Source organism: Manihot esculenta, chromosome 15, assembly GCF_001659605.2.
Source record: "Manihot esculenta cultivar AM560-2 chromosome 15, M.esculenta_v8, whole genome shotgun sequence".
NCBI classification, from domain to species: Eukaryota; Viridiplantae; Streptophyta; class Magnoliopsida; order Malpighiales; family Euphorbiaceae; genus Manihot; species Manihot esculenta.
Genome location: NC_035175.2, coordinates 15,501,620 through 15,520,974, shown reverse-complemented (window position 1 = coordinate 15,520,974; position 19,355 = coordinate 15,501,620). Strand labels below are relative to the sequence as shown.

The 19,355-nt window shown below is 29.9% G+C and overlaps 1 protein-coding gene across 1 annotated transcript; it reads left to right on the top strand.

Moving 5' to 3' along the window:
* The first annotated feature begins 12,931 nt into the window (after window positions 1-12,931).
* On the top strand, window positions 12,932-18,094 carry LOC110602410. The gene is made up of 3 exons (XM_021739915.2): window positions 12,932-14,218; window positions 15,397-15,655; window positions 17,587-18,094. The coding sequence occupies exons 1-3, from the start codon at window positions 13,086-13,088 to the stop codon at window positions 17,761-17,763; spliced, it is 1,569 nt and encodes a 522-aa protein (XP_021595607.1). The 5' UTR covers window positions 12,932-13,085; the 3' UTR covers window positions 17,764-18,094.
* Window positions 18,095-19,355: the final 1,261 nt, after the last annotated feature.

Genomic DNA, 19,355 nt, shown 5'->3' with positions numbered 1-19,355 from the left:
TGTTCGGCCGCCGAACTTGCATGAGTTTTGAGGCACTTTAGGCTGCCGAAAGGTGGTCTGGCCAGCCCTATAAAAGGGCTCCATGGCCGAAATGGGCAAGCTTTCTCCCCATTTTCGGCCAACGGTGAGTCCATGCTCTCCCATGGTCGTTTTTGATGGTTTTTCCTTCAATCTTTCAAGTTTTAACAAGTGTTTGCTTGGTTTTTGAAGATTTGTGAACTTAGAGCAAGTTTTGGAGCTTGGAAACCAAAGAGTGGATTTCTCCCCATCTCCAAGTTAGGATCGTCTTCCCTCTCGATCTTCAAGAGGTAAGCTTAGATCCTACCTCTCTTGTATGTTTTAAACGAGTTTTATGAAGTTTTATGGGGTAGAAATACATGTTTAGGTTATATTTGTGTTTATGAGCAATGTGGGTTATTTATGTATGTTTGATGTGTGGTAGTTGGGGTTTAGGATAGTTTGAGACCCCTAGATGCTTGTTGGCTTGAGTTTGCTTGTTGTAGAATAGGTAAATGCATGATTGTTGTAGAAATACATGTTTAGGTTATATTTGTGTTTGGGAGGCGTTTGTGCATGAAAAAGGCTGAGTTCTGCCACTTTGGGAGGACCCAAGTTCGGCAGCCGAAGGCTCTTTTGGCCGCCGAACCTGCCTGTGGAGGCCAGCATTTGGTTGCCGAACCCTGCCCCCGAAAGTGGACTTTCGGCTCTGGAAGGGACTTTCAGCCGCCGAAGGTGCCGCCGAAGATGCATGAGTTTCGTCTCTGGAGGGAATCTTCGGTAGCCGAAAGTGCCGCCGAAGGTGCATGACTTTCGGCTCTGGAGGGACTTTCGGCCGCTGAACCTGCCTCCGAAAGTGCCCTGTTCAGCCTTCCTTTGCTTGATTTATGTGATTTTTTAAAGGTGTTTTAGGGGATTTTTGGGGAGTATTTTAGAGTCATGTTCTTGTATGTTTGGTCCCTGATTTGAGTCCACCTGTGTAGGTTCGGACCCGAGGAACCGAGGACCCCAGCAGTGAGTCCAGCTGCTTCAGTGTCTTGTCAGAGCTAGCCAGAGGTGAGTGGAATAACTCTCTATGTTTCAAAGCAAATAATGAAATTTTTAGCATGATTCACGCATCATGAATGCCATGAGATATATTAGGGTGCTTGCATTAGAATTCACGAATATGTTGCATTGCATATTATGTTGTTGATGTGGATGAATGTTGAATGATCTATTAGCCTTCATATGTTATGACATGATGATATGATATGGAAGTCCAGGCGTGCCTGCACTACACCCCTGGCACAATGTAAGAGAAAGACCGGGTGTGGCCTGCACTACGCCCCCGGCATTGTTGGATATGTATGATATGTTATGAGTAAGAGAAAGACCAGGTGTCGCCTGCACTACGCCCCTAGCACGATTGGATTATGTAGAGGGCTAAGTGGTGACAAGTTCATCCTTGATGTCATTTGTCTGTGCTGTGATGCATTCCACGATATCATATGTTTTAAATACCATGTTTTATTATTCTGCTCACTGGGCTCTAGTAGCTCACCCCACTCCCAAATTTTTTCCCCAGGTTTGCAGGTACGGGATAGACCAGGAGGTCAGCTAGAGTAAAAGTCATGTCTATGTAATAGATAGAAGTGGACATGAGAGTGATGTAATGTAAAGTATAGTATTGAACGGTTATGTAGTATAATGATGTTATTGAGGATTAGAGTTGTGCTTGACCCTAGTTTGTATGATAATCCCTTTTGTTACATGATCTTTCAAATGTAATGGTTTAATGATATTTTATGTAGACCAAACTCACTATATGCTATGTTACCCCATTGGAGTATTTGATGAGGACTCCAGTGTGGGGTTGATGTTTATGTTTATGAGTTGTGCATGTACAGGTTGAGTTTGGAGATTGAATGAGAAAGTTCAAAATTTTATGTATATGTTTGATCATGTATGGGATTTAACAGGTATAAAGGAAGTATGTTAGGCTTGCTACGGGTCCCGGCGGCCTTAAGCCGACCTGGATCCTAGCGCCGGTAGTGGTCCAGTTTCCGGGTCGTTACAGGCGCCAATTGATAAATTTGATTTTCCTCTTAGTCTATGATAGATCTGGTTTTGTTGTTGCTCAATCATATGGGTCCCTCAATGCTGGATCTGATGAAAGGACCTACAAAATAAGGAAAGATGGTCAGGGGTCTACCGGGGATGCCCCGGTGGAAACCCACCGACGTTCAAGTCAGGTTCATGAACTAGTGTAGTATGGATAGGCAAGAGTTGTAGAGAAAAATAAAAAATATGGAACCGAGGAAGAAGCAGACCCCCAAAAGAAGATCCCCTCTCCTTTTTACCTGCTCGTGACGTCTTCCGGCCTCCCTACTATTATGCTATCTGTCTATGTCACTCAAGCCTATACGTACGGACATGTCAGACCCTCTCTCTATGCCAGGCGGCCATTTAATTCCCTCGACGCGCGTGCAGGCAAGGCTGCGAAGTGACTGGACCAGCTCCTCTCCCTCACGTCACATCACCGGGTTGGGCTTCTTCTTGCTTGATCCGGGCTCGCGGGTGACCCATCCGGCCCGGCATGTTTGGATCGAGACCTGAGATGCTGAGTTGGTCAGCCTAAGAGGTTTTGTGGATTTTAGACAAGCTAATTCACTTGGGCCTGGTCTTGCCCAGGGTGAATGAGGCCCAGCGGTCATCATCGTAGAAATTAAATCATGTAACATTTATTGAAAATCAAACATCCTTAACCCTACATAAGTCAAAGATTAAATGATCTAAACTTAAACTGACATATATATTGGCAAGTGAAAAATCAACCCTCGGCACACAATTGTCAAAACCCATACCTCTAAATGCTAAACAACAACAATTCAAAACTTTAAGGTGAAGATTTCTATCAAAAACTCAATAATACTCTAATCATGCAACCTAAACTTGAACCTACTAAAAACTATATGCATAGTCATCTTTCAGAACTTCCAAACCCAAGAATCAATGATCAAAGAGAATTTAATTTATCTATTGAAGATCAAGATCAATCAGTAAAGGAAAGTTAAGGAGCTTCAAGTTTGGATGCTCTTAGGATTTTTTTTTTTTTTTTTTTGAAGAAAGTGCTCTTAGGATCTAAGGCTGCCTTTTATTCCTTTTCTGTATTAAAGATAGAAGTAGAGTGTTTTACCTTCTATCTCACCTAAGACTTCCTTTTATATCCTTTATTTTGAAAGCACTTTCAGCAATTTTGAAGGCACTTTTGATATATTTAGTATGTTTTATATTCTCATGTATTTTTTTCAAATAAGGGAAAAATAAAATTTTTCTATATTTTCCTCAAATTATTTTATTTTACTTTTTTTAATTTCCCCACATCCTAACAAAGGGTTCAACAACTAAGTAATGAATAATTAAAGACATTAAACTAATATGAATAGAAAGAGAAATTAAAAATAACAAAATAGAAAAAAAAAAAAGGAAAAGGATGAATATATACAATGAGAAAAGATATAATTGCTCTATAATATATTAATATTCTTTTTTGGATCTAATATCGGTTTGGAATAGGATAATGTGTCTTTTATAAGAGTTTTAGGTACTCCTTCCGCTTAACCTAGGTTTTAGGTACTCCTTCTGCTTGAGTTAATATTTTAGGTGAGTTAGGTTTAATCTAAATTTAATATAAGGGTTTCAAACACTTTTTACCTCTCGAATTAACTTTTAATGTGTAATTTTGAGTGTGATCCGTTTGAAATAAGAGTAATGTGGTCGTTATAATGACCTTAATTTTAGGGTTAGTTAAGCCCAAATTTAACATTCTTATCTTTAAAAAAAAAAATCAATCTTTTTTAAAATGAAATGAATTGTGATAAATTATATAAGTAGTCCTATCTCAATTTTTTTTTTTTTATAAAAAAATCTTCTTCAAAATGAAATTACTTTTTTTTTTAAAAAAAAATCTTCTTGAAAATGAAATTATCAAAAGAACGTTGTTTCAAAAATGTGTGTCAAAGAATTGATTCAATTTCCATCCCTTTCTTATGTTTCCAAATTTCCTTTCTTTCTTATCTCATTCTCCATCTTGAAAATATGTACTCATAAGGAAAACAGCATGAGACCTAGAGAGCAAAGTTTGATGTGTTCTTTTTTTTTTTTTTTTAATTCTTTGTTTGGAAGAAAAGTAAAAAGAGATGCATTTTAATATGTCTGTCTCTGCATTTTAGTAAAATTAATTATTTAGTTTTTATTTTTTAGTAATTTATTTATAAATTTTATATTTTATTAAATTAAATTTATCTATAATTAACTAAAAAAATAAAAAAAATGAAATTAATCAACCAAATTATAAAAAAAGTAATCATTAAAATAAATTATTGATCACTTAAAATATTCACAATAAAATTATGGATTATTTACTGATAAAAAATTATAATTATATTTTTATTTTTTATAATTTTGTTAAATAAAATATTATTTAATTTGTTTTAAATTTGAATATTTATATTATTTAACTTATATAATTTAATTTATGTAATTTTATTATACATGCTATTTATTTTCATCAAATAAATTTACTAACTTTTATTTGATAAAATTATTTAAATAGTTTGATTTTATAAAATATAAAAATATTTTATTTGAATGATAAAAAAAAAAAAAAGGAAAAAAGGAGAGGTAAAATTTGGATAAGGACAAAGTAAAGCCACCAATTGCATGGTCATATGGAAATGTGGAGGATTCAACATGTTGATTGTTGCCCATACAACCAATTCAACCAATCATCTTATTCATTGAATTTCTCTTTTTATATACTTTTATCCATTCAGACATGTACTTACTACCACACATCAGCAATGAGCCAGCGTTGCTTTTTTTATTATTTTTATTTTAAAAAAATTTACCATGAAATTCTTTTTAATGTCTTATGCATAAATGGAGAAAAAAAATTTCTATTTGAATTGAAAATTAAACTAAATTATAATTTTTATTTAATTATTTTCAATTTAATTTCATTTAAAATTTTTAAAATTTATTAGTATATATTAATGTTCATATGAAATTAATTGAAAATGAAGATCCTAATAAAATGAACCAAAACAATTTGATTTTTCATTTGATTCAACCATTAAATTAATTCAATTTGATTATTAATTTGATTCAAAGTTTTCCTAAAAAATATTTAATTAATTTTATTAAATTTCAAATTAAATATTCAAGGTAGAGGCACTAGAGGACGTGTGTGTATATAGAAATTTTGATATTACTATATTTTAAAATTTAGGTTAACAATTAAATTGTTACAAAAAGAGAATTTATTTATTATATAATAAAATATTTTAATAAAGTATTTATTTTAAATTTAATAAGTTTATAAATTTATCATTAATTTTTATTTTTGGCAGAAAAAAAAAAACTAAATCGTTGCTTTATGTGATGAAAACAGAGGCTAATGTAGTAATTTTTGAACCATTAACATTAACTTACAGATATAATTTTAAGGGCATTTAGATGTTACGAAAATTATTTTATGAGTGCTTAGTATTTATAAGTTATTTGAAACTTAGAAAATTTTATAATTTTAATTAATTATGTATTTAATTAAAATATTTATAATTAAGTGGCTAATAAATAGTTGATATATATATTTTATAATAAGTAGTTTATAAACATATTTATTATTAAAATTATTTGAAAAATCAAATAAAATATATGGTGAAATTTTAAAATTAAATAAGATTAATATAGTAATTTACTTAGTTAAATTAATATTTATAAATATCAAAAATGAAAAGTTAGTCTCTCAACTTTTTAAAATTCGTTAAGCTAAACTTATAAGTATAAAAATGATATAAACAAACAGATCAGCTTATTGTTAAAATTTTTAAACTGATTTGATTAGCTATGAACTAATATAAATGTATATGCCCACAATTTTGCAGTTATTGTATTAAATTCATTATATATTGGCTAATTGATTCAAAAAGACCTAATGCTCGTACATATTTTTATTTTAATTTTAATTTTTAAATTTTAATTTAATTGATTCAACGTTTATATTTTGATACAATTTTAGACAATTTATAAATTTCTAAATTTGATATTCTATGTGTCAATTTGATAATTTAACTTATATATCACGTGTATTACATAGTTGTGAAAGGTTCAAAACACTCTAAAATACAAAGGAAATTTAAAAGTTTAGGCGCGCAGGTTCAATAAAAGAAAATATCAAATCACTAAGGCGCAAAAAAATTTTTGAAAATTCAAGTAATATAAAACTAAATACAATAAAGTAAATTTACTAAAACATCAAATCTAAAACTAAATATGCTAAATTCATAAAGTGAAGTACCAAATATAAAATACTAATAGTTAAAACATTAATAAAAAGTTCACAAGTTAAAACTTAAAATTTAAAATAAAGGCAAGTTTTTTCATCACACAAGAAAATCCAATTAATTTTCAATATTCATCAAGATCATCACAAGCATCTTCCTTTCCTTCTTCTGAAACTTCATCCTCTTCAAACTCATCTTCTTCCACATTAAAATCTTCTTCATCTTCCTCATCTCCTATATCCAAATTTTCTTCCTCATCTTCAGATGATGCTTTCCTTTTTTTTTTTTTTTTTTTTTAATTTTGAACATGAACTAAGTGGTCTTAGTACAGATGCAATATTTTTTTCTTTTCTTGATCTGGTGTTATAGGCATCTTCTTCAACTCCCATAGCATCAACAACCACATTCCAAGTCAAACCTTCATCTTGAAAAACAAGTCCATAATTTTATATCTCTTCCTCCATCTCACCCATTAACCATTTATTGCTCTCATCAATATCTTTCAATGAGATGGGATCAATGCGGTCACATGTATCATATCGGTGCCTCAATTCCATATCATACTTATAAAAACCAAGTCATTTAATTTTTTTAGTAAGCCTATTTCTCTTTTTATTATGAATCTGTAAAATATGTTAATTATAATAAGTATGATTTATTAAAAATGTAATTAAAATACATAATTAAGGAATATGTTGTTCCATTTATATGCGCAAACATGTTCTAATTACGCTTTCAACCAGATGGACTGCAAGTGAGGCTAAGTACTTTCATAGTAATTAGTAAAGTTTCTTAAATTTGGTATTGAAGCTCCATAAGCCTTCCACTATGCAGCTATTTATAAAATAACACATTAATAAATATTTTTAAAAAAATTACAAGAAAAGGATGAAATGCTTAATTATTTATAAATAAACCTGGAAATATGAGTTTGCGGTTCATAATCGTCATTTTCATCCCAAATATGCCTTCACTACTCTGATATAAAAGTGATTGATTCTTTACTTTTTGTTGCTCATCACGAGTTAAAAGCAATTTTTGCATAATTTGGTATAGGTGTCTTATAACGTCTAAATCTTTAGAAAGATTTGAATTTGAGTAAAAAAACTTAGATTCAAATAATATCCAACTGTGTGCAAAGGATGATGGAGTTGATTTTCCCATCCCTTATCAATAATTTCAAAAGACTTCCTTATATTTATCATTATTTTCTTCAAATAACTTAATAATGGTTTCTTTGGCCCCATCCATGGCCTCATAAATATACCCCATTGCAAGCATTTTCTAGCCATTAACAAATCTAAGCAATCGTACTAATGAACCAAATAACTTAAGAATATAAACTGATTTAGTCCAAAAGTTAGGCATCAAGACAATACTACTTACTTTCTTAAAAGCTTGCTCCTTTAACCACTTACTTGAAGTTCATTATTCAAAAGTAAACATTTTACTTAAATTTGTCTACTGCTTATGTATGCGTTGGAGGGTGAGAAAAGTAATTGCAAATCTTGTGATAGTAGGCATAACCAATCCTCTATTACATGTGGATCTCTTTAACATATTCACAACACCTGAGCGTACATAGATGTACCAATTCAGAATAACTGCCCTCTTAATTGTGTTTTAAATTTGAGGCATTTTTTCAATATCCTTCAAGATTAAATCTATGTAATGCGTTGCACAAAAGTCTAATATAAATGATGTCGCTTGACTTGTAATAATTTTCCTACAAACATAACAAATTAATTTAAATTAACATTTATTTAGTACATGAACTAAAAAAAAAAGTAAACTTAATTAAAAATACCTTCAAACATACAATTGCTAGTATTATCTGTTACAACTTGTATCACATTCTTTTTACCAACACGTTGCATAATTTTATTAATAAGTTCACACATTTTTTACCAGTCTTTGTGTACTAAGAGGTATCCACATACTAAAAAAAATAGTTTTCTTTTATAAATTTATTAAGAAATTAATCAAATTTCTTTACCGCACTTGCATCTCATGAAATGATGGTGCCCTTCGAACTAATCCCTTATTGGCCAATAGATTCTATCATGACTTGAAAGGTTTGATAATTTACCATATTCAAAGGAATTGCCATACAGTAGATCCACCAAGCTATATCTTTGTAAGCTTTCTTTTGCAATTCTTTTTTACATGCATCATTGATAGTTGTTTGCTCAATTTTGAATTCTTCCTATCACGCACTGCTTTTTTAGTATCTTTGGTAAAATATACATCTAAAGGATCTTTTATCATTTGCTTCTTTATAGAATTTAAAAATTTACTACTTTCTTCTTTTGATTTTGAGCCTTCAATTCCTCCACTAGCACGAACTTCATCTTCATCTTCATCTTCATCATCACCAATCACTTCAACATCTTCAAAATCCGGTAAGTTATCCTGAGAAAAATGCTTTAATTCAACCTTCTTTTTGTATGAAATCTTGTATTTCTTCACATACATGTGCAGGACACTTTTTGCACATCATCGTATTTTGATGTCCCTCGACTATATGTTGTTTTGTTCGGTATATTCCTCCTTTATAATTTTGTTGCAAAAGTTACAAATAAGGTCATTTGTGTTAGGAGACTTTACTAAATTTACATACTTCTATGCCGGGTCTTTTCTAATGGTAGATTTGTCACTTTAAGTACTATTATATTCAACATTGGAGTTATTGATCTTCCTATAAAAATATGAAATTGAAAATTAGTGATTTTTTTCTAATTTTTCACAAACACAATTTATATATCAATTTCACAATCACTTTACAATTATAAATTACAACAATATAATCCACATTGGCACATTCACAATTCACAATATGATTTATAAATTATAATCACAATTCACAATCAAATACTATATTATTATAATTTTTACTTGCTAATGCTAGCTAAATCACAAACTGTCAAATTCATAATTGCACAATCAAATTCATAATACACTATACACATTCACACAATTTAATGATTATAATAAATCATAACAATTCACTACTTTTCTATAATTAACATGAAAAGCGATAACTTTGCTACCTAAATTTTCATAATTAACAATAATTTTGCTACTTTAACAATAAAAATTTATGGATAATTAACATAAAGTAAAAGAGAAAAATAGCGACATGAATTTGTAAATGGAATTATGGAGAGCAGCAATATGAATTTTTTAAAAAAAATGGGGCAGCATTCCAGAAAAAAAGGAGAAAGAGAAGGAAGAACGAGGAAAAAAAAAAAGAAAAGCAAGGAGAATGATAAACTTAATAGAAGAAAAGAAAAATTATTTACCCGGTGTTTATTAATCTTTGATTCTTTAAAATTTTGATCTTTTTTTTTCTCCTATTTCGATTTTTTTTTCTCTGTTCCTTTTCTTTTCAGCCCTTTTTCTTTCTCTTGTGACTATTCTTTCCTTTCCTTAAAGGTTGCTGCTGCTGTGTAATAAAATATTTTAAGTCAGGACAATATATCTTTACCCTAACTTATATACTGTGCTTAGCACATCTGTGCCTCAGGTATGGCACCCGCCTAGCACCACCTCAAGCGCTATGATTGAAGCCTGGTGCACCTCGCACCTTACGTGCGCCTTTCATAAGCATGGTATATTATTATTTTTTAATGTAAACTAATAACCAAATGACGGAAAAAGTTTCAACATTTACATTATTTTGTATTTTAATCCAAATGTTTAAATTTTAATTTAATTGGTCCAATATTTACATTTAATATAATTTTAATTATTTTTCAAATATTAAAATATAATATTTTATTTTTTTTAAATATAAACTATTTTTATATATAAAAATAATATTAACTCATATTTAACTATAGTTAAATTATATATTTAATTTTAAAGATAATAATAATCTAACAGTTAAATATGGGGCAGATAGTTTCAACATTAGATAAATTTTATTTTACATCAACAATTATGAAAATTTTATAATAAATATATTATTTTTAATTATTTTGTATATGTGCTATTTTAGATTAAATAATATATTTATTATAAAATATTCATAATTATTACTGTAAAATAAAATTTATCACTATTGAAAATATGAATTACATATTTAATAATTATATTATTTATTTTTAATTTTAATTTTAATTTTAAAAATTAGCTAAAATTACGGTAAAACACAAACGTTGAGCCAATTTATTTAAAATTTAAATGTTTAGATTTAAATCTAAAATTATACAAACTTTAAACTTTTTTCGATCAATTGACTAATTAAAAAATAATTATAATAACACATGTGGTATATCATTAGATTATCTGAAATAGAACTGTTTAGAATCCAATAATATTTAGTTAAGATGAATTTAAGAAAAGGACATGTTGTAAGCCGAAATTTTTTATTGAATTATCAAAAATTGAAAAGTATCTCAAACGGTCAATGGAAATTTTTCACTTCGAACATTGTGATAGACCTATAGCTCTGGTCATACTTTTAAAAGTCGTGATGTCTCGAAATTTCATTTTCGAAAAGTTACCGTAAATCACCAACGGATGTTGGCAATTAAATCCAGTTCAAATCTATCATAAAATTTAAAACTAATTGTTCCGCATTATTATCAAATTAACAGACTATCAAATTTAAAATTTATAAATTAGTTAAAATTACATCAAAATATAAAAATTAAGTTAATTAAATTAAAATTAAAATATTTAGATTAAAATATAAATATATAAAAATATTCAGCTTTGAATATTAATATTATCTAAAGGGTCTTATTATGTTGAGAAAGTATTTAACTTTGACTAAGCATACTTAATTCAATGGCAACCTAGGAATCAAAATCTGAAGATAATCAAAAGGTCATTAATTAAATGATTAAGTCAACTAATGATGTTTAATCTACATCTTATCTTAGCATTGAGATAGAACTAACTTCATGGATTGGATTTGTGTTGTATTGGAGTTTATATCTTCTAATGAAATCTAAATCTCTTTCTTTTTCTATTTTAAGCAATTAATAAGTTTATGATTTGACATGTGGAGAGATAAGATTGTCTTTATCTACAGAAATAAAATATATTTACACTATTGCATTATTTTATATTAATTTAACAAAAATTTGAATTAAAATTACGACATATAAAATATTTAAATTAATACTTCAGTAATCAGCCAAACACCTCAAGGTGGAGGAGGCTTCAAAAAAACTTGGAAAGAGAGATGATGATGGTGAAGATATGCTCCGAGGCAATCCATTCGCGCCTTCACATGAGCCATTTCCGAACTGATTTTCTCCAAACAATAATTCAGATATAGTGCAAAGCTTATTCAGCCTCAACGAATGAGAAAAACCCACAACTCGAACGAAGCAAATAAAAGTCTTATCTGCCTCAAGAACTTGCAAGGCATGAGTTATCATCAACTGGGCATGTGTAGATTGTGCTCCATCAACCCTAATACTTGAACCATAGGATTTTGATGTTGTCTTACTCTTTGCTGCATGAACTCTTCTCTTTTTCTGTAACAATTAAAATTGTTTTGAATTAAACAACATTTAATACACATGAGATCTTAACTCTTCTTTTTTTCTATAACAATTAAAATTGTTTTGAATTAAATAACATTTAATACATTACTAAATTTCTGTAATATAAAAAAATTCATTAATTAGTCTTTTAATTTTAAAAAATATATTAAAATAAAAAATTTTATTTTCTAAACATATTTCCTAGCATATCTTCTGTTAATCAAATTCTAAGTAGATGATTATTTATTCCTTAAGCTATTATTAACATTTTTTATCCTACTTTAAAAAAAAAAACATTTTTTATCCATTTATTTTTAAAATATATATTAAAATATTCATATACTAGGCCATTTTTTTATATTTTAATTAATTAATTAAATGATAAAAGGGAGAAAAATATTTAATGCCTTAAAATATTTAAATTTTGATTAATAAAATATTTTTTTTAAATGAAAATTAAGAATTGGAGAATTAGAATGTGAAATTTTTTAGATTTATTTAAATATATTTATTATCAAATTAAATTTATGAGTGTGATTAATAAAATATGTTAAAAAACATGAGGAATTAAAGTGGGCAATAAAACTAAAATTCAGGAATGCTTTAATAATTTTTTTTAAATACTGAGGTTAATAGTGATAATTTCTGTGGGTATTTTTATAACCCAGAATTACTATCTGCACTTGAATTTTAGAAAGTTTGTTAATTTATTTTTATTTTAAAATTATTCAATTAAAATCTTTATATATTTTATAAAATTTTAATTATTTAATTATTTTATTAAAAAAATTATTAATAAATTCATTTTAATCTTCAAGAAATTAAATAATATAAATATTTAATCTTCTTTTGTATAACTTTTTTTTTTTGCAGTCTTAAAATGCACGTACAGATGAAAAAAAAAAACTAAAAAATTAAATTTTACGATTAATTGGATTCAACTTTTATAAACTATGCTTTTTTTTTTCTTCGAGACAAAGAAAAGAGTGAGTGGCATAGATGAAAAAGAACAAGAGAAACAAGGGTGTATTGGGGAAAAAAGGAGTGCCATCCAAAAATCCAAGTAGATAGTTTGCTGGCAATGCGTTCCCTCCGTAGCACAAAAACCACAAACAGAACCTCTTTTCTTTCCTTCTTTCACTCTCCTATTCCATTATATTCATCAAGCCCAACACCCAAATCCAAATCCCTCCTCTTTTCCAATCTCACACACCAAATTACAGAAGAATCAAACAGAAGAGCGGTTGCTCAAATGTAAATGCATCAGAAAATTTCAGAAACGCAGATCAGAAAAGAAACTGGAACAAGCAGAAGCAGAAGCAGAAGCAGAGGCAGAGGCAGAGGCATCTCTTCTGGTTCCAGTAATCAACAAATCCAATCTCAATCATACCCACAAAGCCAATCGAAAATCCCACTCCTACCCATTTCACCAAATCCACCACCACCTACGCTGCTAACCCAACACCCACCTCACTTTCACTTTCACCATGACCTTCACCATCCCATCTCCAGTCATCCTTCGACAACACAATCAACACAACCCCTTCTCTCCTCGCCTCACAAAAGACCTACAATTATGAATCTTTCACCTTCTCCTCTCTCTCTTTCTTCTACACTGTCCTCTGTCCGCACTCACCAGCAATCCAATTTTAGTCCAACACCCTCTTTTGCCACTCAATTTTCCATCAAAACTATAGCGTATAAACTATTTTTCCATCTAAGCCGTGCCCGTTTGCTGTGTGTGCATTTGCGGGTCTTAGTTCTTATTTCTTTGCCTTCTCTTTACTTCTTTTTATCCAATCCTAATCGCTTTGTTATCCTAAATTTCGTTTCAATTCTTGCTTTCTCAGTTACCCTTTTGGTATCTCTCAATCTCGCTTTCCCTCGCTTGCCTTCTTTTCGATTACTTCTCTCCCGTTCATTACCTAATAAGCTCAACCCAACAAATTTAGCAACAAAGGCTTCAAAACCTGTATTATGGACTATTGGGTCCAAATCAAAAGTAGAGAAGAGGCTAAATTCGGGGTCTTGGGTTCAAGTTTACAGCAATGGTGATGTTTATGAGGGTGAATTTCACAAGGGAAAGTGTTCAGGAAGTGGGGTTTATTACTATAACATGAGTGGGAGATATGAGGGTGATTGGGTTGATGAGAAGTATGATGGCCATGGAGTTGAAACCTGGGCAAAAGGGAGTCGGTATAGAGGGCAATATAGGCAGGGTTTAAGGCATGGAATTGGAGTTTATAGGTTTTATTCGGGTGATGTTTACGCTGGAGAGTGGTCTAATGGGCAATGTCATGGGTGTGGGATCTATACCTGTGAGGATGGCAGTAGATATGTAGGGGAGTTCAAGTGGGGTGTCAAGCATGGCCTTGGTCGTTACCATTTCAGGTAAACTTTTGGTCTTTGTTTCTTCCCATTTTTTTAATGACAGTTAGTAGTTGAATTTTTTTTTTGCCCGGCTGGGATGATGCTACACTGGAATTTTTCTAATTTAAATTGCAAGTTTTTCATCGCACTTGAGATTGCAATTCAACCCAGCTTAACGAGGCCTTAATTTCAGATTAGTTGATACCAGCTATATGGATCCATTACTTGCATTGAGTTTCTAGGCAAAATGGAAGTTTTTTTAACTGATAAAATAAAGTTTTAGGATTATAATTTAGATGTTAGCGGTAAATGGCTTTTCTCCTGCTCAACCTCACATTTCACTTCACATAGTTAAGTGAAATATCGTTCAGGCTTTTATGCCTTGATCAATAGTAAGCATTTATGCTTGAGCACGCAGCTTATTTCTAATAACAGTTCTGAAATAAGGTTTCACTTCAGCAGACGGAGCTATGATGCACTAGCATTTTTTATAGAATTCTTAAAGAGAGTGTTTATTTAGCTAAAGAAACTCAGTACTAAAGTTCTGGTTGTGTTTCCTATTTAAAGAGAAACTATTTCTCAAAAAATACTAGTTTCTACTTGTTCTAATTGGATAGGCTTATATAATCCTAAGACAACTAGAATAAAGAAAATAACCTTAACATTGGAGCATCCTTACATTATTTATCAAGAACTATTAACAAGCTTATATTTTCTGTTTCTTATTAACTGCTTTGATATGTCATATATGAATATCTAAATGCTGCAACTGCAAGTAATGTGCTCTAAGAGACAATAAACCTTATTACATCAATCAATTTTGTACAATCTAATAAATCTTGGAGTTTATGCTTATACATTTGATTAGAAGTTTTCTATTTTAGAATTAGAACTCACTGAAATACAACATTCTATATGATGGAAATACTCCTCATAAAAGGGGTTTTAACGTTAAATGGGATGTAGGCAGGTGACTGATGTAGCAACTTGATGTTTAAATAAATTCCAGGTTTATTGTGTGAGACGGAATTGCCAAACAATTATTGTATCGTTTAGACATCAAGTTATTACATCAGATAATGATGTAATAATTTCCATTGCTAACTTGTCATCTGACAATGTCCCATTTTAAATTTAAATACATTCCTAATTTGCATCTAAAGTTTAATGACCCTGCTTCTGTACTGTCCATTGTGTAGAAATGGGGACACATATGCCGGGGAATATTTTGCAGACAGGATGCATGGTTTTGGAGTTTATCAATTTGGGAATGGACATCAATATGAAGGAGCTTGGCATGAGGGAATGAGGCAAGGGCTCGGCATGTACACTTTCAGAAATGGTGAAGTACAATCTGGTTATTGGCAAAATGGTTTTCTTGATGTCCCCAACTCAGAAACTAGTCTTAACGGATCTCCTTATGCTGTTAATCATGCCAAAGTTCGCTATGCTGTCCAGGTAACTTTATATTCAGACTTCTGAAGCTGTGTTGTTGGTAGGATTTTATAAATTAAGGAAAAAGTAGAACAAATGAAACCATATGATTTTATACAACACACACACACACAATTATGCTCAACTCCAAAGAATTCTGTGCCAAACTGCCAGTTAAGATAGAGTTATAACTAAGGGCTGCTAGTTTCTTAAGCTTGGAGTTTAGAAACCATATAATAAGACAAGCTTATATGCCAGATCAATTTTTTGGAAAGCTTCAATGGGCTCCTTTTGCAGCTGTTGGGACTGGCTCATAGTGCTTGACTAGCCGTTGTACAGCAGCATTTTTATATATTTTGCATTTTTTTAACGTTTCAACTTTCAAATGTTCCTGCTGTTTACTTGATGAGTAACAAGCTATATTCATATTTGGGTGCAGATGCCCTGTGGCATTGACCTTGTTCTAGCTGATTGTATTCTTAGGTGTTGGAATTTACCTACCAAGTCTGCATGTGTTTATCTTAACTTATAACCTAGTTAAACTAACTTGTAAGCTCTAAACATAAACTGACCTATTTGTTTATAGGGTAATTTACGATTTAGTCCCTGGGTATTGCCATTATTAACAAGTCAGTCCCTGTATTTTTAGAAACCTATTAAAACGTCCTTATGTTTTATTTCCGTCAACGAAATAGTCCTTCCGTCCTATTTTCCATTAAAATTAGATAAAGGAGGAGAGAGAAAATTTTTAAAATCCAATTTTACCCTCAAATAAAATCATTTATTTAGTCCTTGTATATTGTAATTATTAACAAGTTAGTCCTTACATTTTCAAAAATCTATTAAAATATTTTTATCTTTTTTCATATCTATTAAAACGTCCTTATTATTTTTTTCCATCAATGAAATAGTCCCTATCTTTTCTCACATCTATTAAAACATCCTTATCGTTTATTTAAGTCAACGAAATAGTCCCTCCTCATCGTTTCTTTCTGTCAACGAAATCGTCTCTCCCTATATTTTTAGAAATATATTAAAACGTCCTTATTGTTTCTTTTTGTCAACGAAATAGTCCCTATCTTTTCTCAGATCTATTAAAACATCCTTATTGTTTCTTTTTATCAACAAAATAGTCCCTATCTTTTCTTTCCTCCTCCTCCTCCTCCTCCTCCTCCGAAAAAGAAGAAGGAGAAGAAGAAGAAGAAGGAGAGAAAGAAGAAAAAGAAGAAGAAGAAGGAGAAGAATGAGAGGAGAAGAAGCAGAAGAAGAAGGAGAAAAAACAGAAGAAGAAGAAGAAAAAGGAGAAGAAGCAGAAGAAGAAGAAGCAAAAGGAAGAAGAATTGATGAAGAAGAAAAGGAAGGAGGAGGAGGAGAAAAATAATTGGGGGTAATTTAGACTTTTACTATATTTTTAACGGCAAAAATAGACAGAAGGACTATTTCGTTGACGGAGAGAAAACATAAGGACGTTTTAATAGGTTTCTGAAAATACAGGGACTGACTTGTTAATAATGGCAATATCCAGGGACTAAATCGTAAATTACCCTTGTTTATAACATTTTTTAAGTATATAGATTCAGCTTATTAGCTAGAAAAACTAAGCTGAAGGAAACCAGCTTTTCATTTTGATGCTTATAAATTTATAAGTTGGTTGACCAAACAAGTTACTGCATTACCTCGTTTAATTTTAAAATTTCACCACATAACTTATTTGATAATTTTTTTAGTAATCTTAATAATAAATGTACTTATAAACCACTTATTAACAAACATAGTAACTGCTTATCAATCATTTATAAGCATTTTAACTAAACACATAATAGTTTAGAATTTTAAATGCTTATAATAGCGTGATTATAAGCTAATTTTCATAAACTTAGCCAAACGCCCTCTAAAATTGTTCAGTTGTATCATTATGACATGATCTGATTCATCCATTACCAATTTATGAGCAGGAAGCGCAGCACGCTGCTAGGAAAGCTTATGAAGTGGCAAGAATAGACGAAAGGGTGAATAGAACCGTTGCAGCAGCAAACAAGGCAGCCAATGCAGCAAGAGTTGCTGCAGTAAAAGCTGTCCAAAGACAAATGCCTAATAACGACAGTGATGATGCACCTAATCCCTGTGTTTGATCTTGCAATCATCAGGGCTTTTTTTTGGAGATCATATAGTTTTTAGCATTTCAATTCTGCTGTTATAAGGAATGATAGAATCAGTAGGTACATGAGGTACCTACTCGGACCCACATTCAGCCATCAAAAGGGATGACTGATTGAGGAACGAGAATGGCTACGACATTTTTTTTCTTTCGGCTTTCTGTAAATATATTAGTTACTACTTGCAGCTAATATTGCAAGTATTCTTAGAATATGCAAGAAAATTTGAATATGGAGTGTGTAGTTTTACCTTTGTATGTAAACTGCTCATATGCCCATGTGAAATTGAGTGTACTCAGTTTACCTCTGTTCGCCAGTGCCCCTTCTAGCAAATAGCAATTCCCTGTATTTCCATGACTGGAACTGCTTTTCCCAACTGGGAGAGTCTATTTATCTTAAATTTTATAGATTTTATTCGCAGATCAAGTGAACTTATACACAAATGAAACACTAAAAAAATTTATGTCATTAATATATTGAAGTTATTACTTAAATTTTAGTAATTCACAAACAAATTCTAAGTTTGCCGGCCTTAGAGTCTCGATTTTAAATTATATCCTTAATAAAGATGAGCAGCCTTTAGTGGCAGCTGCAAACATAGCATAGAGGTAGCAGTATGTTATTACTTTCCTTCTACAATAACCGTTTGTCACTTTGAAAATTTTAAAATAGTATTAATTGTTATTTTTATTTTTTTTTATTAATTTTTAAATTATTTAGTACTAACTTGTGGAAAAATTTGACTATTTAAAATGTATTTTAAATAAATTATTATAATTTTTAAAAAAATTAAAGTTACTAATTAGTTTTATTAATTTGAATAAATAAATTTTAAATAATAAAAATATTACGAGGACAGAAATAGTATTATGGGTTATTGAAATTGATATTACAAATGATGCCTAAAATGAATTAAAGAAAATAGTATTAAAAAAAAATTATAAATTTTAAATATTGAATTGGACATTGTATTGTATAGCCGATTCTGCTAATTTAGAATATTATTATGAAGAAGAGTGAACTCAAATACATCTCAAAGCTGAGGATTGCCTTTCCAAACAATCGGGAACAATATTCTACAAAGCATTAAGGCTCGTTAAATTTTTATTTTTCATAAAGAACAAAAAAAAAAGGATCATGTATCAATAATAATAAAAAAATACATCCTTCATAGTTTAAAAATTATAATAAAATTTTTTTAAAAAATATTTTACTTTTGTAGATTAATATGAAAAAATATATTATGATTATAGTTGTAAATAAGTCAATGCTTTTCATTTAGACAACAGATTTTTTAGAGTAAAATAGTAAAAAATATAAAGCATGAAAATTTATTCTTCAATTTCTTTTTATATAAAAATCCAAAAAAATTACTTAATATTCTAAAAAATTATTAAAAATTAATTTATATATAAAAATTCGCTCATTAATCTATTAATTTTAAAAAAATTATATTAAAACATTTTAAAAATTTTACTTTAACAAAAAAATTTAAAACATATCCAACACCAAAAAAATCAAATTAATAATCATTTTTATAAAACTAAATAACCAATTCATAAATTTTC